Below are 24,121 nucleotides of genomic sequence, written 5' to 3'. Positions count from 1 at the left end.
AACCCGATGGAAGCAACTGGTGGTGCAATGCTGCGCCTGGGTTGGCACCTGCCAGGCGTGGATGCTGGCATGCAGTGGGTCCGAAGCCCGGCCAGAATGCAGCACGGGCCAGGGTCCCGTGGAGACGCCGGGTCCGGCTTCTCACACCCCACACCCGGGACACTTCTTGCTGCTGCAGCGGCCAGGGGGCCAGGGACTCCCATCCGCCCCAGCGTCCAGCGCGCTTCTCGTTTACATAGCCACGCCCACGGACAGCGGGCCAGCTCCGCCCCCCAGCACGTGCGGCGCGCCGGCCCCGCCCCCTTCACGCCCTCTCGGGGACGCCCAGGCCGGGAGCTCATGAATAATGCATCACGTCCCGCCGCCGAGGGGGCGGGACCGGAGGGGCTGCGCGTGTCGGGGCGGAGCTCCGTGTGCGGAAGTGGCCGCCTCTCGGGGGCCCTCCCTCTTCCTCCCTCCCCTCCGGGAGGCGGGGCTAGCAACGCTGTAGGGGGGCGTGGCCAGGCCATGCCCCCTGAGGTAACCCGCGCGTCGGTTGGCCAGAGGCAGCCCCGCCCCCGCTCTCCCCGCCCCCTCGAGGGGCGTGTCCAGGGCGCGCCTCATGAATAATGCAGCGCGTCACGGCGCTGGGGCCGGGAAGGCGGGGGCTGGGGAGCGATGGTCGCAAGATGGCGGCGCTGAAGGAGGCTCGGAGCTACGGGCTGTCGTGCGGCCGGGCGAACGCCGGCAGCAAGCTGTCCGTGTTCCACGTGAAGCTCACCGACAGCGCCCTCAAGGCCTTCGAGAGCTACCGCGCCAGCCAGGTGAGCGGCCCGCCCGGCGGGGACGGCTCGGGCCCCGCACGCCCCGCCACAGCCCCCCGAAAAGGGACGCTGGGATGGGGACGGGGGACGGGGACCCCGAGACGGTGCGGCCGACACGATGGTGGGGCGGACGGCGGCGACGACACGGACGCGGGGTCCGGGCAGGGCAGGACGGCAGCTCGCCGCAGGAGGAGGAGGAGGAGGAGGCCTGCGGCTCGCCTTCCCTTTTCGGACACCCCTCCTTCCCCCCCAAAAAAACACAGACAGCACCGGCTTTGGGGGGTGCAGGGCGGAGGGCAGGCTGCCCTGTGTTCTCGAAGCGAACCCCGAGTTCTCGGCCTCGGTGGGTGGGGGGACCGAGCGTTGCCGCGGTGGACACCTGGAGGCCGGAGCTGGGTGCAAGTGGAGGGCTCGGCCGTAAGGGGGTACAGGGGCATCGGGGGTCCCCTGTAGGACGCTGGTTGAAGGGGGCGCTGGCGGTGACCCCTGCCCCCTGTCCATCCCGACCCCGTGGTCACTCAGGTGCTGCTGGCGGGATCACCTGTGTGTGTGTTGTGGGGTACAGATGTGGGGCGCCCTGTCCTGTCCTGTGCAGGTGGCAAGGCTGTTGTTTTTTTCGGGGGTGCGGAAGCTTGGAGAGAAACTGACAGCTAATTCCTCGAGCAGCTGGGCACCTGGGCTGACCGCTTCCCTCTCTCTCTCCCCAACTTACGGGGGTGTCGGGGAGGGGGGAAGTTGGAGGTGTTTCGGTTTTGGCACCTGCTCGGCCTGGGTATGTGGTGCCTCTGTGTTGCACCTTGTTTGAGGCGCCCATCTGGGGTTCGTGCACCCCGTCCGGGGATGGAAGTCGGGCAGTGCCCAGGGTTGGAGGGGTCACCCCTTTGCTGGGGACACGTGTGGGGGGTCCGGCGCGTCCACGGGGGAGGCGGGGCTCCCTGGCGTGTTTGCGCATCGTGGGGCGGACAGACTAAGTGGGAAGGAATGCGACTTTCTTCCTGCTTGTAAGCCGGGAATTTTTCTTCCCTTTCCTGGCTACTTTCCGACTCGTTGGGGGGTACCCATGTCTTGGCCGGGCCTCGGTCCTCGGGGAAAAAAAAGAAAAAAAGTGGGTGGGCCAGGGGACGCCGAGGGAAGTCCTGGGTGGGTCAGGTGAGTTGACGTGCCCGTGCAGGTGGCCGAGGAGGTGCTGGTCCGGAAGGCCGGCCCTGGCGTCCCCGCCTCGTGCCCTGGCGTCCCCGCCTCGTGCCCTGGCGCTGCTATTTTTAACGTGCGGTGTGGGTTACATCCCCGACTTCCCGGGACCTTGCTCCTTGATGCTGGCCGGCCTCCCCGACCCCAGGAGGAGGGTCCCCCACATCTGCATGAACTTGTCACAGTCCTCAGGTTAGGTGTTTCGGGGGGCTGGTCCTCTGTGGGATCCGCACCCCGGCAGCGTGCGCATGGGGGCCCCACTCCTGTTCAGCTGCACCTGTGGGGCTGTGCAGTGGGGTTTTTGTGTTTGCCGATGGTCAGGAGGCTGTGGAAGTGCAGGGGTGTGTGCTGGGGAGGGGGGATCCAGCTGTGGCCCACTGGGTGCGCGGGGTGTGTGCGGGGTGTGCTGGGGAGGGGGGGATCCAGCTGTGGCCCACCGGGTGCAGGGGTGTATGTGGGGTGTGCTGCGGAGGGGGGATCCAGCTGTGGCCCAAGTAGAGGGGTGTGTGCGGCCGGCTGGCGGCTGTGTCTGAGGAGAAAGCCCTGGCGTGGGCAGGGTGCTGATGGTTTCCTTCTGGGGCGGACGGGAGAGAGGTCCCCCGTGGAAACCTGTCCCCCACCCCCTGTCCATCCCGACCCAGTGGTCACTCAGGTGCTGCTGGCGGGGTCACCTGTGTGTGTGTTGTGGGGTACAGATGGGGGGCGCCCTGTCCTGTGCTGTGCAGGTGGCAAGGCTGCTGTTTTCGGGTTGCGGAAGCTTGGAGAGAAACAGACAGCTAATTCCTCGAGCAGCTGGGCACCTGGGCTGACCGCCTCCCTCTCTCTCTCCAACTTACGGGGGTGTCAGGGACGAGGGGAGTTGGAGGCGTCCCTTGGCCCGGGTCCCTTGGGGCGCCCTCCCCCAGCAGCCACCCGCCCCGGCACTAGGCGTGGGGTGGGGTGGGGGTCCCGTTCTTGCTCCTTGGCGGGGGCGATGGGGAATGCTGGGGTTCAGGAAGAGGTTCCTGGAGGCTGGCAGGGGCGTGCTGCCAACTTTGAGTTCTGGTGAGACCTGACACCCCCACACCCCACCCATCTGTCTGACATCAGGGGTCCCAGTTCCTGGGCCCCTCCACTGCATCTGGAATCTTCGCTCTCGCTCTCTGTCAGGGCAGCCCATCCCATCCCAGCACAGGCCCCTGTGTACACAGCACCTGGTGCAAATATATGGCACCCCCACCCACCCCCTGCCCCTGTCTCGTGTGGGTGTTTGTGCAGAGAGCCTCGGGGTGCCTGTTCTGCCCACGGGTGTCCGGGCTGCCAGGACACAAGAGGCACGCGGGGCTCCCACGGGAGGAGGTGACCCAGGGCTGAGGGTCCCAGGCGTGCCCAGGCTTAGAGGACGCCGGGCAGGGCAGGTGGCCTGCGGAAGGTGCCATGCGGAGCTGTGTCCGGCCAGGGGTGCTGGGCTGTGTGGACACGCCAGCTGGGACACCAGCAATGGTGGCGGCGGGAGGGGAGCCTTAATTTACCCCATGCTGTGTTCCCACAGCCGGGATGGGCACGGCAGCTCCAGCCCTGCCTGCTTCGTCCTCCGAGGAGCCCTCCTGTGGCTGGCCAGCCCGGAAGCCCCTCCAGGGGTGCCCCCCTTGTGTGCCTTTCCCGCTGGGGGCAAGTGAGGCCGCGGGCACCCAGTGTCCTCATGGGGCTCCGGGCTGCCCTCCCTAGGGGCTTGAGCCAAGCTCTGGTGTGCGGTGAGGCAGGCCTTGGTCTCGCGTGCGCAGCTCTCAAAGAGACTGGCCACGGGGCTGTCCTAGCTGGATGTCCCGAGTGCTGGGGGCAGGCATGCCCGGCCGTGCAGCCGCCTCCCCCGCTCCCTTCCCGGGGCCGGCTCAGGGGTGACAGCCACCAATATTGGTGACGGGCACCACTCGTGCCAGCGCGCCGCCCCAGCCTGGCCCGTCACTGGGTTCTGCGCCCACCAGCCCCGTTTCTCAGGTGAGGAAGTGGGCGGTGCCCTGGAGGCTGAGTCAGGGCCAGGCCCTCCCGGCTGTGTAGGACAGCCCATCCCATCCCAGCACAGACCCCCTGTGGGCACCCCCACCCACCCCCTGCCCCTGCTTCGCGTGGGTGTTTGTGACAGCCACCCGGGGTGGGGTGGGAGGGGCGGTGCCCTGGGCCTGCTGCTGGGGCGCTGCCTGGTGGTCTTGGGGAGAGGGTGAACCCGGTGCCGAACGGGGGCCCAAAGTCCCAGAGTGTCAGGGTTGGGCTGTGGGGCCGCGTGGGGGGGACCTAGCCTCGCCCCCTCCCCTGCCCGGGGTGGCCGTGACCCCCTCCGTGGACTGCGCTTCCGGCCGGCCCCGACGGTGGCCAGGGTGACGGTGTGTAAACAGCTGGCGGCTGGCGGCAACCCACCCCTGGGTTGACTCATCGACCGGGCCAGAGTTCATCACCCTTTGCAGCAGTTTTGACATCACAGGATTGTGACATAGCCCAGGGAGACCTCGGGGGACGGCCCGCCCCGCGACTTGACAAACAAGACCGCCTCCCGCTCGCAGCGGCTGGGCCACCCGGCTCCTGCCGTGCCCCTCTGGCTGGCCGGGGGGCTGCCCCGCTCCGACACTGATTTGTTGCTGTTTTGGCGTTTGTGTCGGACCACAGGCCCCAGAGCCCGTGACCCCAGCGACCCCAGCGATCCCAGCCATGGGGGATACTGCCCCATGACACACGGTGACTTTCTTAAAACTAAATACTCAAACTGGTGTCTCCGTAAGCTGTCCCGGGATGGGGAGGGAGGGCTCTTATGCCAGCTGAGAGTCACGGAGCCATGTCCCACACTGGGGTGGCCACGTGCGTGGCGCCTGCTGCTAATTATACCCTACCGGTCCGGGTCCCTCCCGGCCAGATGGAGACGCAGCTCCAGCTGAGTCACCGAGGGCCTGGGACGCCGCGGTGACTTGCTGCCGCCGGAGGGGCACGGCCGTCACTGCGCTGCCCTGCGCAGGTGGTGCTGGAGCTCGGAGCTGTGTGGGTGTCTGCAAGGAGTGGCCGTCAGCGCCCTCGGCCCCTTCCCGTCGTGTGCCAGTGTCTGCTTGGTGCGCTCGCGTGGACCTGGGGGTCTCGCTGCTTCTGCCGACACGGGATAACCTGTGGCTCTTAGGGCCTTATTATTGTTATTTAAAGATTTCTTTATTTTGACTGGAAAGGCAGATTTATAGAGACAAGAGGAGGCAAAAAGAAAGATCTTCCACCTGCTGGTTCACTCCCCAAGCAGCCACAACGGCCAGAGCTGAGCTGATCCCAAACCAGGAGCCAGGAGCCTCTCCCGGGTCTCCCACGCGGGTGCAGGGTCCCAAGGCTGTGGGCCGTCCTCCACTGCTTTCCCAGGCCACAGGCAGGGAGCTGGATGGGAAGTGGAGCAGCCGGGACTCGAACCGGCGCCCCTGTGGGATTCTGACGCCACAGGTTGAAGTTTAGTGTGCTGTGCCACAGTGCTGTCCGTAAAATAAATCATATATATTTTTTAAATGTATTTACCTTCCATGCAGATTTACAGAGAGGAGGAGGGAGAGGCAGAAAGATCTTCCAGGCGCTGGCTCCCTCCCTGGATGGCCACCACGGCCGGAGCCAGGAGCCAGGGCTCCATCCAGGCTCCCGCGTGGCCACAGGGGCTCAAACCCTCAGCACTTTCTTTTTGTTTTTTTAAATCATAGTTTTGATATTTGTTTCTATAGCTGAGAGGGGTGCACGCCCACATGAGCCTCAGATTGGGGGGGGGTCAGGTGTGAAGGAAGGGGCGGACACACGTTTTCAATCCACAGGGGAGGAGGGGCAGAGGGGGCCGCTCCTGGCTGACAAACTACATCAGCACCGGGGATGGGGGACAGACCCCGATGTGGGGAGGAGGGCCCGAGGGGGCTGCTGGAGTGGTTTTGATAGTTCTGAAAAGTCAGCTTCATTGCACTGGGGTTGAGAGAGAAAATCTTTCCAAGGTCTGCTGGCTGACCGGGTCCGCCTTAGCGCGTCCCCAGGCCCAGGGGCAAAGCCTGGCTGACCGCGTCCGCCTTAGCGCGTCCCCAGGCCCAGGAGCAAAGCCTGGCTGACCGGGTCCGCCTTAGCGCGTCCCCAGGCCCAGGGGCGTGCTGCAAGGCCTGGCCAGGAGAGTGGTCCAAGCCGTCCTCTCCCTCCTCTGATGGCCGTTGGCGTCCCCTGCTGGCCTGGATGCGCTGGCTGTCATGCCCCCGTGTGCGGGCGTGGCCCTCTTCAAGTCTGTTCTCATAGACACATGAAGTGGGGCTCTGGATGGGCAGTGGGCCAGCCAGGGGCTGATGCACTGGCCTAGCAAGCTGACCCTCTGCCTGCAGTGCTGCCGGCTCTCCCGGCATTTCCCCGTGTTGCTCCGGAGAGTGGGTGAAGCCTGCAAGGTGGACTGCCTGGGGGGCCCCCCAATACAGGCTGCCTCTCTGGGCTGCCCCCCATGCTCAGGATGTGGGGAGCCACTGTTGGTCCGCCTCGCTTGCTCTAAAGTAGGGAGCCCAGGCTCAGAGGTAGGGGTCGCTGTAACGTCACGTGAGAACCACTTGCTGGGGCCAAGGGCCACGTGGTGTACCTAGGGAAGTACCGCCTGCCTTGGTCCTGGTCTCTGGGGAGTGGGGTTCCGCTGGGTCCACTGTCTCCCCTCACTGCCTGCGTGTCAGTTCTGAAAGCATGCCGCACCCGGGCTGTCCTCCGCTGGCACTGGTGGTGGCATAGCCGGTGAAGCTGCTGCCAGCCGTGGCTGTATTCCACAGGACGCCGGGTTCCAGTCCCGGCTACTCCGCTTCCCGTCCAGCTCCCCGCAAATGTTGTTTGGGAAGTAGCGTGCTTGGCAGCCTGCCACCCACGTGGGAGACCTGGAGAGGGCTGCTGGCTGCGGCGTGGCCGTTGTGGCCATGTGGGGAGTGAACCAGTGGACAGAAGCTCTTTCTCTGTAACTCTCTGCTTTTCAAATGAATCTTTTTGTTTGTTTTTGTTTATTTGTTTTTGAAGGCAGTGGCTTCCCAACTTTCTACCGTGGAACCCACCGTGGCTCCCCGCGAGGACAGCTGGGTTTCTTGCTGTTGGAGGCGGCCCCCACGAGGAGCAGGCCGGTGCTGGAGATGTCCCCCTGTCTCTCTCCCCCCACCCCCTCAGTCCTGGCTTGCGGTTCTTTTGGCCTTGGACCAGAAGTAGGATGGCCAGACCGCCACCAGGACTGGTTTGGGCGCCGGCTTGCCTCCCGGTGTTCCCTTCCCGTGCAGACGCCCAGTGCCGCCGCGGCTCCCCCACCAGCACCTGCCGTCTGTCGGTCGGTGTGGTGGGGGTGCAGGCCCGAACGTGGACGTGATCGCCCGGCCTTGGGCCCCTGCTGCCCGTCTCCTCCGGGTGCGCGTCGTGCCACTCCTGAGGGAAGGTCTCAGAGTGAGGCGGCGGGGGCAGGGAGGCCACCATTTGGGCCCACAGTGGCTGGAGAGACATGGGTGCCCGTGACCGTGAACACAGCCCTGCCACTTCCCACAGCCCACCGCGTAGAAGGTGCCAGGCGAGGGTGGCCACGGACATGAGCCCTGGCGTCTGACGTCGAGGGAGAGGTGGCTGACGCGGGAGAGCGGCCTGCTGCCTGCCACGGCCTCTGCGTGGCTCCTGCTCCTGCCCGTGGCAGTGGCCAGCCCACTGGGCCTCTTCCTGCTGGTGACTGTGGTGGTGGCCGGCCCGCCGGGGTCCGCAGTGGGGCCCGTGCGTGTGTGCACCTGTGACGTGTGACGTCCCCTGGGTCCCTGCTCAGCTGGCCTGCCGCGCTCCCTGGTGGGTCCCTGAGGGCTGGAGGTGGCCTTGGGCCCTGGCTTCAGAGCCGGACGCCGATGGTTCCTTTTTTCCTTTTCCCCTTTTCTGAAGATGGAGGCTTTTTGAGGAAGTTGAGCTTCCTGCAGTGGACCTTGTAGCCCCCCGCCCCCACCTGGGGTCTATCTGGGGACAGTGATTTCCGGGCCCCAGGGAGGCCCTCGCATGGCAGCCTCCCCATCCGGGCACCTTAGCTACCCGCTCATCACTCTGGGCCCCCTGCGCTGGAACTGCCTGCACCCACCCCTGGGCGTCAGGGCCATTGTTGGGTACCACCGCTGACCGTGTGGGCCCCAGAGGGCGCCATTTCCACGGGAAGACGGGTGCACCTGAAGGCCAGAGCTGCCTTGCAGCTGCCCCTCCTCCCCCGCCCCCTCCTTCCCCTCGCTCTTTTATTATCTGACAGTTACAGAGAGAGAGATCCATGTAGTGGTTCGTTCTCTAAACCCAAGCCAAGAGCTCTGTCTGGGTCGTCCCACGTGGCCGCAGGAGCCCCAGGCCCCCGGGCTGTCCGCTGCTGCTTTCCCAGGCACACGAGCAGGGAGCTGGAAATGGAGCACCTGGGTCTTGAACTGGTGGTGCCCCTGTGGGATGCTCCTTGCTGCTGTACCGCACTGCTGCCCTGCTGTCTTGTTCCAGAAGTCCTTTCATTTGAGAGCAGAGAGAATGGTCCCAGCTTCAGCCCGGCCACAAATGTCAACCATGGTCAGGACTGGACAGGACTAAAGCCAGGAACTAGGAACCCAGCACAGGTCCTCCTGGCGGGGGTGGGGGCTCAGGCTGTCCTCTGCTGCCTGCCAGGGTGCGCATGCGCAGGGAGCTGGCGCTGGGCACCTGCTGGGGGCACCTGCGCTGCTGGGCTCCACCATCCCCTGCTGAGCTCTGTAAATGAAGCCGGGCTGGCCCGCAGGTGGCCGCTCGCTCCCCGTGGTTGCCTTGGCACAGGGGACTCGGTCAGCTCTGGGAGACGGAGAGCTGCAGCTCGCTGGCCCGGGGCCCAGAAGCACAAGTGTGGTAGCAGAAAGATGGGACGTGGTCCTGGGACCACTCGCTGTCCTGGGGCCAGGCGTGGGGGCCCCTTAGGACTCACCAGGGCCAGACCGACACCGACACCCATGGATGTCGTCAGGTGCCAGCTCTTGGTGCCAGGAGGCCCGGGGCTGGCCGACGTGGTGAGGTTTGGCCTCCACCTAGGCGCAGCTGCGCTTCCGGGCCAGCCTCCCTGCTCTGGCCTTCTTGGGCTCAGCGCCCTCCACCGTGTGTGCCTGGGTCAGGGGCTCGTGCAGCGTGGCCTAGCTTCCCACGGGCCTGGAACCTCTGTGTGACCTTCGGAACTAGTCCAGGCATGAGGGGGTGCAACCCTGGGCTCCGGGGAACGGGACGTGGGGCCAGTTGGTGTCCCGACTGCTCTGCTTCCCATCCAGCTCCTTGCTGATGCGCCTGGGAACGCGGCGCAGGGTGGCCCAAACATGGGGCCCCTGAAAGAAGCTCCTGGCTTTGGACCCCCGTCGGCTCTGTGGTCGTGGCCGTTTGGGCAGATGAGGGTTGGAGGAGCTCTGGAAGCCCTGGCCTCGGTCAGTCCCGCCTTGTAGGGCCTTTTCACAGGAGGGAAGCTGAGCCGAGCTTCCCTGGGCTGTATATAGTGTCCCCCGAACCCCCAGTCCCTGCTTCCCATCTGAGTACCGCAGCATCCTGAGCTGCATGCTCACTGCCCCGATGGCAGCCCGTCCTGGGACACCCTCACGGCTCTCGCCTTCTGCCTGTCGTCCTGGTCTGGCGCTCTGGTGTGACAGTGCAGAGGGCTGGCGGCCCGCCCCCGGTGTAGTCGGTTTCAATTGCCCCAAGCCCGCGGCAGGTATGGCCCCGGTGGGGTGGCTGTGGAGGTGACCTCAGGGCAGGAGAACCTGAGATGGTCACAGGCCAGTCACAGGGGAGGGTACTGATGGACAGGGCTGGCCTGGGGCAGCACCTGCAGGACCAGCCTGCTGGTAGACCCAGCTGGCTGCCTGGGGCCAGGCCTGGGCACGTGGCTGCAGGATGGCGAGGGCAGAGGCTGCAGGCCGTGCTGGAGGGCCCAGGGGGAGGGTGAGCTGCGCGGTGCCCCTCGCTGGTTCAGACCAGGCCTGATGAGGCACGGGGTGCCCCACTGGGGGGCGCTGTGGCATGGGAGGATGTCTAGGCCCAGGCTGGTGGGGTCTGGCCATGTCCCCGCCGTCCCTGGCTGCTGGCTTCCTGTCGGCTCTGTGGCACTTTGGAGGCCTGCAGCCAGGACCAGAGGAGGCAGGTGCCTGGCATCTCCATGGGCACACCTGCCCTACCTGGATCCCCGGCCCCCGGCACTGTCGCCTCTTTCCCTTCGGGTTTTCTCATTGGCGTCAGAGCCCCAGGAGCTGGTGGGAGCAGCAGCCAGATGGCGGGGGGCACACGCCCACATCAAACCCTGGCAGCGGCTCAGGGGTGGTGCTGACTTTATTGTTAGTCTGCAAAAATGTGTTTACTTGGGCACAGCGCATAGCCTAATGTCTAACGCCCTCCCCTGCGTGCAGCAGCATCCCACAGGGGCACCGGTTCTAATCCCGGCTGCTCCTTCCCATCCAGCTCCCTGCCCGTTTCCTGGGAAAGCAGCAGAGGACGGCCCTCTGTACAAATCTGAAAGATTTATGTTTATTGGAAAGTCAGATTTACAGAGAGAGGAGACCGAGATCTTCCACAAGGGCTGGAGCTGAGCTGATCCCCAGCCAGGAGCCAGGAGCCTCTCCCGGGTCTCCCACGCGGGTGCAGGGGCCCAAGGCTTTGGGCCGTCCTCCACTGCACACCTCTTCTTGGAGGCGGATAAGGTGTGTGGGGCCGAGAGCAAAGCCACGTTGAGGTCCCCGGGCGTCCTGGTCCGGGGACCCTGGCTGTGCCAGCGACGAGTGTAGGCTTCCGATCGGCAGGGCTGGCGCAGCTGAGTGAGGTAGGCTCTTCCTGGCATCCTCAGGTGGCACGCCACAGGGGGAGCGCCCGCAGGTCCTCCACGCAGCCCAGATGGCGCTGCCATTCCTCTGGGGGCCTGCCCCTCCTGCAGGGCTCTGGCCCCAATATCTGTGACAGAGCCCTCGCCCACGTGGCGCCCCTGGGGACAGGCTCCCCATGGCGATGCCCAGGTTGCGGCTCAGCTGTGGGGCCCACGGGGCAGGCAGGGCGGTGGCAGTCGGGGTGGGCTGGCTGCGGGGTGCGCTGCACGCACGCGGGGTTCTCTGTGACGCGAGTGGGAGATCCCTGACTCCAGCACCCGCGGGCTCCTGGGGCGAGTCTGCCATCAGCCGGGGACCAGGTAGGAGCTGGCACCGTGGCCAGCAGCTGGACCTAAGCCGACCTCCCCTGCTTTCCCAGGCACATTAGTAGGGAACTGAATCGGAAGTGGACCAGCCAGGACTCGACCCGGTGCCGTGGTGGGGCACGGCGCAATGGCTCGCAGTCTAATCCTCCACCTACGAGCGCTGGCATCCCGTATGGGCACGGGTTCATGTCTGGGCTGCTCCTCTGGGAACACGGGGCTTGTCGTCCTGTGCCACCGCGGTCGACCCAAAGGGCAGCTGGTTGTCACGGAGGGGCAAGGGCTCCTTGCTGCAGCACCATCCCTGCCCAGGCCGTGACACGTGGGGGGGAGGCACACGCTGCCACCTGTTCTCCGGTCACCTGCGAGGCTGCAGGCCGCAGGGTCAGGCTGCAGGCCGCAGGGTCAGGCTGCAGGCTGCAGGCCACGGGGTCAGGCTGCAGGCCGCAGGGTCAGGCTGCAGGCCGCGGGCAGGACGGGAACGGAAGGTCTCCTCTCGGGAGACTGGGTGGGGGTCAGCTGCGAGCCAGTGTCTGCTGTGTGTGTGAACCACAGGCCACGCGTGTGCAGGGACCTCGTGTGGGCGGGGCTGGGGCCGCGGGCAGGGCAGGTGTGGGTGGGACCGGAGTGCCCTGTGGGCGGGGCCAGGGGCCAGTGGGCAGAGCTAGTGTGTGGGTCGGGCTAGTGTGTGGGCGGGGCTTGGGTGTGGGCGGGGCTGGCATGTGGGAGGGGCAGGGAGCTGGGAGGTGCCGGAAGCAGCCCTCGTGTGGATGCCACCGCTGCAGGTAGCAGGGCTGGCCCGTGTGTTGCTGTGAATGACGGAGAGGGAGATTGCTCCCTGAAGGCCGGCAGCGGCCAGGAGCTCCAGCCGGGTGTCGCCCGGGCGTGACAGCCCCGCACGTCATCTGTGTGTCAGCAGGGAGAGGGATGAGGCCGCTGCCCCGGAGTGAAGGGACTGAGGTGTCTTGGTGGGAGCGTGTGTCACCCAGGGGCCTTGAAAGAGACAGCCGCGTGACCAGAGCGTGTGTCATGTACCATGGGGGCCCCGGAAGTGCAGCCAGGGGAGCTTGGCTAAGCACGCCCCAGGAGGATTGGGGCAGCCCCTGTGGGGGTTCGGGCAGCCCTGGGGGACCTTGGTCTATGAGCATGCCCCCGGTGGGGGTTCAGGCAGCCCTGGGGGTCCTTGGTCTGTTCGGGCAGCCCCAGGACACGTGCAGGGTCTGCTGCGGAAAGCAGAGGCCTGGGAGAGACTGCAGCTCTGGGACCGTGGGGACCTGCTGGGAGGGGCGGAACAGGGCCTGCCTGGGGTCAGTGAGAGGTCAGGCCGCATTTGGGGCACCCCAGAAGCTGGGAAGGCCGCCCGTGCCCAGCGCATCACCCCGCAGGCTGCCTGGGTGCCCTGTGGGTCCTGACGCCCCGCTGGCAGCATCCCCCAGCCCCAGCCTGCACTGCTCGCTGTGCCCAGTTGGCCCGAGCGCGCTCCCCGTCAGCGCCGACGCACGCTCCTGCCAGGAAGTCTCCAGGAGGGAGGGTTTCCCAATCGGTGCCTCTTACTGGAAAGGAGGGGCCCGTTGCCAGGAGGTCTGGCCCTAACCTCCCCTCGGCCGGCACATACGCACACAGGCGCACATTCAGGCCGGCTCTGAGCTCAGCTGCCCGGCTGCTCTACGCCGTGCCCAGGGGAGCCGTGCCAGGGGGGCTTGATGCCACGTTGAGGGCCCACGGTGGGCGCTGCTTCCCCTGCCAGCACCCCCTTGGCACAGCTGGTGATGTCCTGGGCTCTGTCCCCATCAGGCCATGTCCATCCCCCCCCTTTCAGTGTCCACAGCTAAGGGCGTGCTGTTTTAAACTTGGCCATGGCCGTCCGCACGTCCGGCATGTGACCACGCTGTGACCCAGCCCCCACTTGCCTCTACCCGGCCATGTTCACAGTGTCTCCTGGGGGCCGGGCCCGGGTGTGGTCCCCCATGTCTGGAGGCTGTGGTGACACAGAGCGGGCAGCCCACCTTGCCTTCCTGGGTAGTGTTCACCTGTTGTCGTCCCTGACACATGCCGGGATTGTCCCTCCCGCACCCCATGGCAGCGTCAGACCCCGGACACCCCACTGTCCCCTGGGGAGGGGCCGTCCGGTGGGCTCTGAAGCTGTCTGTGACCTCCAGCGACCACACTCGGGCGACCACACTCGGCCTAAGCCTTGCCCCCCAGGAGGGCTGAGGACAGGGCAGGGGGTGGGACACCAGGCTTTGGCCCCTGCCCTCCCCCCACTTCCTGTACGCCATCTGGGGCCTGGGCGAGGATTTCACAAGCCGTTTCCTGTTGCTTCTTGCTCGGGACCTCTGGCAGCCGGGGCTGTGCTTGATCCAGCGCTGGCCCCATCTCCTCCGGGGCTCACCTGGGCCTCAATGCCGCCACCACCCTGCACGGCCGCCCCACCTGTAATTATAGAAGTCGCTGCAAGGGCCGCTGCCCCGACGGCCACGGGTGTGTCCAGGACAGCCCTCGGGGGCACAGGCCGGGTGCCATGTGTTCCCGTCCTGTCATCGGGAGGCTGTCCCCCGAGAGCCCTGCCATCCCCTCCCAGCCTCCAAGGCCTTTGCGCCCCGTCCCTGCGTGGGGCAGCTCTGTGTGCCCACCCCCAACTCCCACTTGGAACACAGGTGGGGGTGGCTGTGCCCTGTGTCCGTGCCAGGCAGGGACAAGGTCTCTCCAAGGATCTGTGGGATGGTCCGCAGCAGCGACAGCCAGGAAGGTGCGCAGTGACTGCCGGACTCGGTGTCACCCTGAGTCGCTCAGCGACACCTCCTGCAGGCAGGGTCAACCCCCAGCTGCTGAGGCAGGAGGCTGGGTGACCAGGACCGGGCACAGGAGTGCCAGCCCAGAGGGGTGACCAGGACCGGGCACAGGAGTGCCAGCCCAGAGGGGTGACCAGGACCGGGCACAGGAGTGCCAGCCCGAAGGGGCGGCTGGGCCAGGAGTGCCAGCCTGGAGGGATGGCCAGGGGCAGGCCCAGTAGTGTGGCAGAGGTGACCCGGGCACCCTGTGCCGCAGCTGGCGCACCTGCTCAGGCAGGCCTGTGTCCTCACTGTCTTCATTAAGGGCTGATCTTGAGCTTGAGAAGATGGTCGGAACAGAAGTGTAACCAGGAGAAAATATTTTATTACTTTTAAAAGAGTTATATGTTTGTTTAGAAGGCAGAATGAGTCTGAAACCAGGAGCCAGGAGCCTCTTCCGGGTCTCCCACGCGGGTGCAGGGTCCCAAGGCTGTGGGCCGTCCTCCACTGCTTTCCCAGGCCAGGGAGCTGGATGGGAAGTGGGGCAGCTGGGTCTCGATCCAATGCCTACATGGGATCCCGGTGCCACAGGTGGCGGCTTTACCTGCTGTGCCACCACGTCGACCCTCAGTTCCTTTCTGTGGTCACCCCGCACCAGGCCCGAGGCTGTTCTGGACCCTGGGGCTGCCAGCTGTCGGGAGTGCCACAGCAGCCTATGTCCAGCCTGTGTCCGGCCGGTGTCCTGTGTCGCGCCTTGGGCTGGCCGCAGCAGGATGCCTGTGGTCACCGCTCTGCTGTCAGCAGCAGGGGGCGCGTGTGCTCTGTGGCCACAGCCCCGACAGCCGACTGACCGTGGGCAGCCGCCGCCGCCTCTGCCACCTGCCCGCCTCTCCATCAGCTCTGCTGGGTGCTGGCACTAGGCGGGCAGACCTGGCCTGTACTCCCGGCTCAGTCCACAGACACCCTGGCCGTGTGAGTGGGGTGTCCTTGGCAGCTGCTGGGGGGCTGCAGCAGACCAGCCCCGTGGGCCTGTGTTCCCTCACTGGGCAGTAGACAGCAGCCAGGCGCGGGGCAGCCATGGCAGCGGGTATGTGACCAGGCTGCTTGGCAGGTGCCTCTCTCTGCCCTCACCCGGGGAAGGTCTCCTGCCAGCGGTGTCAGCCTGGCGTGACTTCTCAGGATACCTGAGCACACACTCCTTGCCCCCGCAGGTGCCTGTGGGCCCTGGGCCGGGTGTGGGTGACAGGCGGCGAGTTCCGGGACATTCTAGAGTTCTCTCGAATTTGTCTTCCTAAAACCTCCCAGTTGTAATGTGGCAGGTGCTTTGTGAAGTGTTCTGGGCCTGCTGGTTGGGGGCGGGTGACAGGTGTGTGGGCACATGCAGGCACGGGGTGGCACTGCAGCCCCCGGCCGAGCGGGTGTAGGGTGACCCGAAACGCCCTGGGTGGGAGGCAGAAGCTGCCCGGAGGGTCAGGGCCACAGACCTCTGAGCCACAAGAGCCATAGCCGGGATGCACCTGCTCGCCCGGGGCCCCTCCCAGTGCTGGCTGTCAGCTGCTCCGCGCACGGTGGGCCGAGTGCCATGGTGACACAGCTGCCGTCACCAGGTGTGGCCCCCAGCTGATGTTGGTAGATGGCCGTGAGTCTCGGCTGGCTGCCCGTGTGTGACGGGCCCCGGGGAGTCTCCCTGTTATTGAAGGAGGCCCATGCCGGGACCGTGTGGCCGGGTGCCCAGCGGGTCGTGGTGGGCACCAGGGCCTCTGCCCCTGGCCTCCTGCACCTGTCGTCTTTGCCCTCTGACCACGCCAGGAGGAGCAGTGTGCGTGTGTGCTGGGCTGCCCCCCAGCAGAGGTTAGGCCCTGGAGCCTACACCTGGTACCCAGCCCTGGATCCCCCGAGTCACTGCCCTTGTGCCAGGAACACCCCCTCCTTCCTGGCCTGGGTCTGGGGGACCCCCAGGCCATTGTAACGCGGCAGAGGGCTGCAGTGACAGTGGGACAGGGCCACCACCCACTTAGTGTTCTGCGTGCCCCAGCAGAGGTTCCAGCCCTGCCTCCCGTTGCCCCCTGCTCTTCAGGCAGCTCAAGGGCAGGTGTGTGGAACACCCAGGGTGCTCGCTGCCTGCCAGCAGGCCTCTGTGGGGCCATGTGCGGGGCCCTGACCGGCGGTTCCCAGGCCTGTGTGCGCCCCCTCTATGCCCCGCACCCTGTGCATGCAGGGCAGCGCCCGGCAGGGCAGTGCCTGGCAAGGTAGCCCTGGGCAGGGCAGTGCCGGGCAGAGCAGCGCCAGCCAGGGCAGTGCCAGGAAGGGCAAGGTACCACTGGGCAGTGCAGTGCCAGGCAGGGCAGGGCAGGGCTGGGCAGGGCAGGGCAGGGCAAGGCAGCACTGGGGCCCTCCAGGTGACTCTGCTGACCAACGTCCCCTCTGCTGTCTTACAGGATTCTATTTCGCTGAGGCCATCGATTCGGTTTCAAGGAAGCCAAGGGGTGAGTCTCGTCCCAGGGGGATGTGGGTTTTGGGGCACCAAGCCCCCAGATGCAGTGGCAGCTGCGCGCCAGGAGGCCAGTGCGCAGCCGAGGGGCCGGGTTACCCCCATCCTCCATCCACCCACTGACCCCTGGCTGGGCCACACCGTGCCAGCTCCTGCCACCCGGCAGTGGGTCGTCTGCAGGTGACGGGGTGCTTTTCTCCCAGTGGCCTGCCCCCATCCCCGCCTCGCAGCCGAGAACTTGTCAGCCTGTTCTAGAAGCCAGGGCGTTTGGGGTGTTCCAGGGCCCGCACCTACCCTGTCTGTGAGCCCCCGGGCTTTTCTCGCCTGGTTTGCCACTGTTGTATGTGGCTGTGGTGTGGCTAAGTCTGTCTCCTCCCAGCAGGGGAGGACAGGACAGTGTGTGTGTGTGTGTGTGTGTGTGTGTACACGTGTGCGTGTTTGTGCGGGCAGAAGGGCTGGGCTCCCGGACTGTGGGCTGCAGGTCTCCCCGCCTCCCTGGCCCGGAGCCCTCTGTGTCCCCGCTAAGGCTGTCAGCTGGACGGACAGGCCCCTCGGCCACCTCGGGCCTCTGTGCTCCAGCTCCTGGGTGTGGACGTGGGCCGCAGCTCTGCCGGCTCAGCACCCCCACTCCACAGCGGGCCCCTCGCACCAGCCCTTCGCTCTGTGCTGGTCTCTCCCCGACCCACCTCTAGTGGATGGGAGGATCAGAGTTTAGAACTCCCACCTGGGCTGGGCTGCCCTGGACTTACTGCCCCCAGTGCCCTGCCACGTGCAGCCCGGCCCCAGGAAGCACTGAGGGACAGAGAACCGGGCCAGGCTGAGGCCGGAGGCCCCGTCCGTCTCTCATGCGGGTGGCAGGAGTCCAGGCTGTGTCGGGTCGTACTGTGCTGCTCTCCAAGGTGCGGGAGGGAAGCTGGGTGGAAGTGGAGCAGCTGGGACTTGAACCAGTGCCCACATGGAATACTGGCGCTGCAGGTGGAAGATTAGCTTGTTATGCCACATCGCTCCCCGCTGAGGGCCCATTCACCCCCAGAACCCAGGATGATGTGGGCACATGCGCTGCGTGTCAGAGTAAGATGCTGGCGACAGGCGCCCACCCCTGCAGTGCAGCCCTAAGGGGGCTGGACCCTGCCTCCCCGTGACCCCCACTGGCCTGGGGCTGTGCTCGGCAGGTGCACGGGCCAGGCGGGACACAGGGGCCTGGCGGGTGCATAGGCCAGGCTGGGCACAGGGGCCTGGCGGGTGCACGGGGCCAGGCGGGGTACAGGGGCCTGGCGGGTGCACGGGGCCAGGCGGGGCACAGGGGCCTGGCGGGTGCATGGGCCAGACTGGGCACAGGGGCCTGGCGGGTACATGGGCCAGGCTGGGCACAGGGGCCTGGCGGGTCACAGGACCTTGGCTGCCTCGCCTCCACCTGACCTGGGAGAATCAGACTGGCTATGGGCATCTGGGGTTGAATTTAATCAGCTACATTCCAGCCTCACTGTGCAGCTAGGGGTCCCCACGAGGCTGCCCCTTCTGGGGTGGGGGTGGGCCCAGGGTGCCACGGATGACCCGGGTACAAGTGGGTGCTGGGAGGGAGGGGCAGAGGGGCCATTCCAACGGGGGAGGGGTTCCGCAGGCAGGTTAATCGGCCAGGGAAGGAACTGCTGCCTGATCCCTCGCGTTGTGTTTGTGAGGGTCCTGAGGTTCCCAGTGTGGCCAAGGCAAGGCGGCCGGCAGGCCCTCTGGCGCCCTCTGGGGGTCGGGGCAGTGACTGCAGGCCCAGTCTCTGTGTGTGTGTGTGTGTGTGTGTGTGTGTGTGAGAGAGAGAGAGAGAGAGAGAAAGAGAGAGAGAGAGAGAGAGACTCCCCACATTCTGTATCCTGTCCCCTCTGGGCGTGTCTCCCCTTTGCTCCCCGGGCCACCCAGCTCTTTCTTGATGCCCCACACAGATGCACACACTTGGTTGCTGGGTCGGGCGAGGCGCTGTGTGACCAGCCATCTCATGGCAGTGTGGCTGGGCGTTCCTCTGGGTGTGTGGCCTGGACATCTCTGCCACCTCCTGGCCGCCCACCCCTCCCCACAGCCTTTCTCCCCTACCCCACCCAGGGCAGGACGGAGCTGGCCTCAGCCCGGGCTGCAGATGACACTGCCCTGTGTCACCCCCGGGGCAGCGACCCGGGACACAGTGGCCGCAGCAGGCCACCTGGCCTCCTCGCCGCGTGGCCAGGGGCTTCTGTCGCTGACAGGTCACGTGGAGTGGGAGAAACACGTGGGCAGCAGAGAAGGGGGCAGCCAGGTGCCCCCACGCCATCCCCTTTCTGGCGAGCAGTGCTGGGGCCACGGGGTGCCGCCTGCCCCTCACGCCTGGCCCGCCCTCCCCCCGCAGCACATCTGCATCCCGCAGCCCGACTGCCCCGCCGAGGCACGGTCCTTCACCTTCTACCTCTCCAACATTGGCCGCGACAGCCCCCAGGGCAGCTTCGACTGCGTGCGGCAGTACGTGTCCAGGTGAGAGCGGCACCCCTGCCCGCGGTGCCAGGCCGCGCCCCCCACACGGGCTGCCCCGCGCTGACCTGTGCCCGGCCCTGCCCGCAGCCATGGGGACACGCACTTGGACTTCCTGGGCAGCATCCAGGACAAGGTCACGGTGTGCGCCACGGACGACTCCTACCAGAAGGCCCGGCAGAGCATGGCGCAGGCCGAGGAGGAGACCCGGAGTCGGAGTGCCATCGTCATCAAGCCGGGGGGCCGCTACCTGGGTGAGTTGGGGTGTGCGGACCCCGTGCTGGCGGGGCGGGTGGCACTGAGCACTCACTGCCAAGCTGGCCCTGGGCCGCGGGGGCCGGGCCTGCCACAGCTGCCAGCCAGCCCTGGGCGGCACCTGGGGCCGGGCAGCCACACTGCGGTGCCTCTGGCGGCTTCATCCGCTGGGGTTTCATGGCAAAATGCCACATTTGGGCGGGCACCACGGCGCAGCCTGGTCAGCCACTGCAGATGCCAGGGCATTCCAGAGCGCCGGTTCGAGTCCCAGTGCTCAGGCTCCTGCTGGGCTCACTGCTGACAGACCCTGCCACTCACACAGGGGACCCGGAGGGCACTGTGGGTGCCCGGCTTTGGCACGGCCTAACCCTGGCTCGTGCCGTCGTTTGGGGACTCAGCCAGCAGCAGATGGAAGAGTGTGTGTGTGTGCGCGCGCGCCTCTGAAATACACACACGTGCACAAGTCACTTAGGAAGTGTGCTGAGCCTGTGGCCGGCGTGTGGCCCAGTCCTTCAGTCCTCAGGACGTCAGTCCGACGCGAGCGGCAGGTGGCACTCTCGGCCCGAGCATCCCGGCCTGCAGCTGGCCCTGCGTGCCGAGCCGCCCTGAGCCGCCCTGGCCCGGCCAGCAGCCCCCAGTCACGCCCTGGCTCTCCTCGCAGGCAAGAAGGTACAGTTCCGGAAGCCGGCCCCCGGGGCGTCAGAGGCCGTGCCCTCCCGGAAGCGGGCGACCCCGATCAACCTGGCGAGTGCCATCCGCAAGAGTGGCGGGAACAGCCTGAGTGGGGCCGGCGCGGTGTCGCAGCGGCCCTTCCGGGACCGCGTGCTGCACCTGCTGGCGCTGCGGCCCTACCGCAAGGCCGAGCTGTTGCTGCGGCTGCAGAAGGACGGCTTGGCGCAGGCGGACAAGGATGCGCTGGACAGCCTGTTACAGCAGGTGCGTGCGGCCCAGCCCGTGTGGCACGCATCGCCTGCAGGGCGTCCAGGCCTGGCACTAGGGGCTGTGTGTGTCGGTGTGCGAGCGGTGGAGCCTCCCCCAGGGCCACCCACGTTCCATGTTGAACTGCCCGGGGAGCAAGTCCCACTCCACTCCCCAGGCAGCAGGGCAGCGGGCTCGGCCAGCAAGCCCAGCCTTGACCCACCATCCCCCCACTCTCCCATGCCGCTGGAGAGAACTGGGGGTGGCAGCCGTCTCCCCCTTCCCTGTCAGCAGCAGACCGCACCCCCGGCCCCCAGTGTGCCACGCGTGTGCGCTCAGCGTGGCGGGCCTTCCCCTCACAGGTGGCCAACGTGAACGCCAGGGACAGCACGTGCACGCTGCGGGACTGCATGTACAAGGACGTGCAAAAGGACTGGCCCGGCTACTCAGAGGGCGACCAGCAGCTGCTGCAGCGCATGCTCGTCCGGTACCGCACCTGGCCCCGGGCGCGGCTGGCGGGAAGCGGGCGGAGGGGCGGTCCCTCCCCCACCACTGCCGGCTGATGCTCGGTCCCCGGCCTCAACCCCAGAGTCCTCCGGGTGGTGGCCTGCCTTCCCCTGCCGTTTCTGCCCTAGCTGCGTGTGCACTCCAGGGCGCTGCCAGCTACTCCTGGGGGTGCTGGGCAAGGCGATGGGGCACCAGGGGGCGTACTGCCCTCTCTGGCCCAGGCAGTTGGGGCTCTGGCACGAGCCCCAAGTCAGGCCTCAGGACCCTTCGTGGTGGAGTTGGCGACGGCTTGGTGGAGTCCCTCCAGATGCCTTCCACCATGCCTGCCGTCTTCCTTGCTTTGGGTGCCTCGGGTCGCAGTGCTGGCCATGCCGCCCACCCAGGGGTCCTGGGTGCTGCAGAGTGTCCGGCTGAGTGGGCCTACTCTGCCTGGCACCCCTGCCGCATGCGGTCCCGCCAGAGTCCACAGGCATCACAGGCGTTGGAGGGGAACGGCTTGCCTGTCTCCATGGCAACAGGCACCTGGGGCTGTGCCCGCCCTGCTGGGCCCTGGGCAGAGGCACACGGGGACAGGCGCCTCTGGCCTGACCCGCCCCCTCCCCTCCGTTGCAGGAAGCAGTATCAGCCCCAAGGTGCCAGCGGCCTCCCTGGGGACTCTGCGGCCTCCAGCCCTCCCAGTGAGCACGGGAGCTCAGCCTCACCCCCTCAGGTAACAGCGCTGGGGCAGGGAGCACGCCCCACCCAGCCCGGCTGCGTCAACTCAGTGTCCAGCTTCCTGACTGCCAGCGGCGCCTGGGCTGCTCGTCCCCTAGCTCCCCCACCCCCGGTCCATCTGTGAGGATCAGAACATGCTGAGCCTGGTGACCTGAGCCCGACACGTCCCAGGATGTGGCCCTTCCCCAGGCGGGCCATCCGGCTCCCCTTCCTGCCCTGTGCTGACCCTCAGCCTGGCCTGGGTCAGGACACCCCTGTGTGGCCGGCGCGGGCCTCGCAGGCGGGCCCCGCAGTTCCCCTCTAATGCCATCCCCTCTCCTGCCCCCAGAAACGGCCACAACCCCCTGAGTTCATCGACCCCCTGGCCCACAAGAAGCCCAGGATATCACACTTTGCCCAGAGAGCCCAGCCCACCGTCAACGGCAAGCTGAGCGCGCCCAACGGCCGGGAGGCCCTGCTGCCCACCCCAGCGCCGCCTGCTGCCGACCCCCTCAGTGCCCGCGCCCACCCGCCCCCACGGCTCGAGCCCCCCCGGGCCCACGACCCCCTGACCGACGTCAGCAACGACCTGGGCCATGGCGCTCGAGACTGTGACCGGGGGGCGCCTGCCACCCCGGCCCCCACGCACCCCGCACTGCCCCTGCCCACGGACTGTGTCCAGGCCGGCAGCCCCCCGCACAGCAAGTCCCGCAAGAAATCTAAGAAGCACAGAGACAGGGCGCGGGTCCTGGAGGACAAGCACCGCACCCCGCAGCCACCGCCGGACCCCGCCCCTGCTGCCCCCACCGTCCCCCAAGCCCTGCTGGATGCCCCGGGTAGGTGCTGGGCCCTGCGAGAAGACGCCGGCCCCTCGCTCGGGGTGCCCGGGCCTGCTAATGGGCACACTGGCAGAGGGGGCTCAGGTCCCAGCCATCCTCACAGCTCGGGCAGCACTGCGGACTGCGAGACGCCCCCTCCCTCCTGTCCCGGGCATAGGCCACGGCCGAGCCACGGTGCCCAGGAGCAGGCTGAGCTGAGCCCAAGCCTCAGTCCCCCCCGCTGAAGGCCCCCAGTGAAGCGCTGCCCTCTGAGCCTGGGGCCGCGCTCAGTGGGGTAGCTAGGTGGGCGTGTGCCCTGCAGGCCGGGGGATGAGGCGGAACGGGTGTCTGGAGATGCCGGATGAGTTGGGGTGCCAGACCAGGGCCTGTCTCTCCCACATGTGACCCAGGTCCTTGCAGGCACCCCTGCGGTCCTGGCCAGCCTGTGTCTGACCATGACCATGACCCAGGACAGGCCTGGCCGGGCACAGCTCCTCCTCCAGATGGGAGCACCTGTGCCGTTCTCCAAGGTCCAAAAAGCTTACATTTTGCACCTGGACAGGGAGGCACAGTACTGTGGGAATGCCCGCTGCTGACCACCGCCCACCCAGATCACCCAGGCCATGGGTGAGGGTGACAGGCCAGGAGATGCCTGCCTGGGGCCACGCGGCTTTACCAGGACCGTCCTGGGTCCTGGTGGCCGAGGGGAAGGACGGCTGTTCCCCAGCTTCTGTGGCTGCGCGCCAGGACACCCCGGGGCGTCGTTCGGGTCCTGGGTGGGTAGCCTCAGCAGGGTGTGTTGGAAGATCTCACGGACCAGGCTGCACCCCTGAAGGCCGGGCCCCTGGGTGGGGTGGGGCGACAGTGAGTGCCCCCCGCTTGCAGCCTGGGGTGTGCGGGTGCCCCCGTCTCAGGGCTGTGCCTTGGTCCCCAGGGCTGAACGGCACCTGCAGCAGTGCCAGCGCGCCCGCAGCTGCACCCACGTCCACGTCCGAAACCCCGGACTACCTGCTGTGAGTGGGCGGGGCGTGGGGGCGGGCGTGGCTGGGGCACCCCTCGGCCGCCCCCGGGACACCACGCACAGCCGCCCTGTCCCCTCCGCAGGAAGTACGCCACCATCTCGTCCCCAGAGCAGCGCCAGAGCTACAAGAATGACTTCAACGCCGAGTACAGCGAGTACCGCGACCTGCACGCCCGCATCGAGCGTATCACGCGCCGCTTCACGCAGCTGGACGCCCAGCTGCGGCAGCTCTCCCAGGGCTCCGAGGAGTACGAGGTAGGCCCGAGCGGGCTCCTGGCTCAGCCCGCCTCTGCTGGCTGCCCTCCGGGACCCCTTCCTTGCCTCGGCCTGCCCCCACCGCCCAGCGCCCTGCGGGCAGCGGTGTCACCGTGTCACCATCATGTTTTCTGTTCCTCTTGCAGACAACTCGAGGGCAAATCCTGCAGGAATACCGGAAAATCAAAAAGGTGAATGGGGCGGGGCGTCATCTGGGCACGTCTTCCTCCTGGCCCTGGCCGCCGCCTGCGGCTGGACGGGGTGGCTGGGCTCTCCAAGTGCCACCGGCCTCCGCCTTGCTGTGGGATCCTTGCCAAGGTCACGGGCAGAACGCCTTGGGGTCTGAGGCCCAGCCACCCGCGTGCGGTGGGGAGACCCCCCGGCTGAGCTGGGTGGGCTGCGCCCCGCGGCAGCAGGCAGGGTGGGAGAGCCACACGCATGACACTCGCCCTCCGCCCCCCAGACCAACACCAACTACAGCCAGGAGAAGTACCGCTGTGAGTACCTGCACAGCAAGCTGGCCCACATCAAGCGGCTCATCGCCGAGTACGACCAGCGGCAGCTGCAGGCCTGGCCCTGACCCCGACCCGCGGCACCTGCGGCTCTGGGGGCCGGGGCCGGAGGCGGGAGTGCGAGGATGAATTTAAAATAAACACGAGGAGGAAGACGCACGCATCTGAGCCAGCCCCGCGGCCCGGCCCCTCCGGCTCGGTGGCAGGGACGGGGAGACCCCCAGGGCCGCCCGACCCCT

General features: G+C 67.2%; 1 protein-coding gene across 1 annotated transcript; it reads left to right on the top strand.

Moving 5' to 3' along the window:
* Positions 1-648: 648 nt before the first annotated feature.
* Positions 649-24,088, top strand: ELL (elongation factor for RNA polymerase II). Its single transcript, XM_040990780.1, has 12 exons — positions 649-803; positions 16,361-16,408; positions 18,785-18,906; positions 18,994-19,157; positions 19,820-20,094; positions 20,439-20,563; positions 21,196-21,292; positions 21,626-22,112; positions 23,029-23,107; positions 23,199-23,370; positions 23,517-23,561; positions 23,834-24,088. The coding sequence occupies exons 1-12, from the start codon at positions 669-671 to the stop codon at positions 23,948-23,950; spliced, it is 1,866 nt and encodes a 621-aa protein (XP_040846714.1). The 5' UTR covers positions 649-668; the 3' UTR covers positions 23,951-24,088.
* The last annotated feature ends 33 nt before the right edge of the window (positions 24,089-24,121 follow it).

Source organism: Ochotona curzoniae, unplaced genomic scaffold (assembly GCF_017591425.1).
Source record: "Ochotona curzoniae isolate NIBS_2020 unplaced genomic scaffold, NIBS_Ocur_1.0 contig_605, whole genome shotgun sequence".
NCBI classification, from domain to species: Eukaryota; Metazoa; Chordata; class Mammalia; order Lagomorpha; family Ochotonidae; genus Ochotona; species Ochotona curzoniae.
The sequence above is the reverse complement of the archived record's forward strand: the minus strand, read 5'-3'. Positions and strand labels throughout refer to the sequence as shown.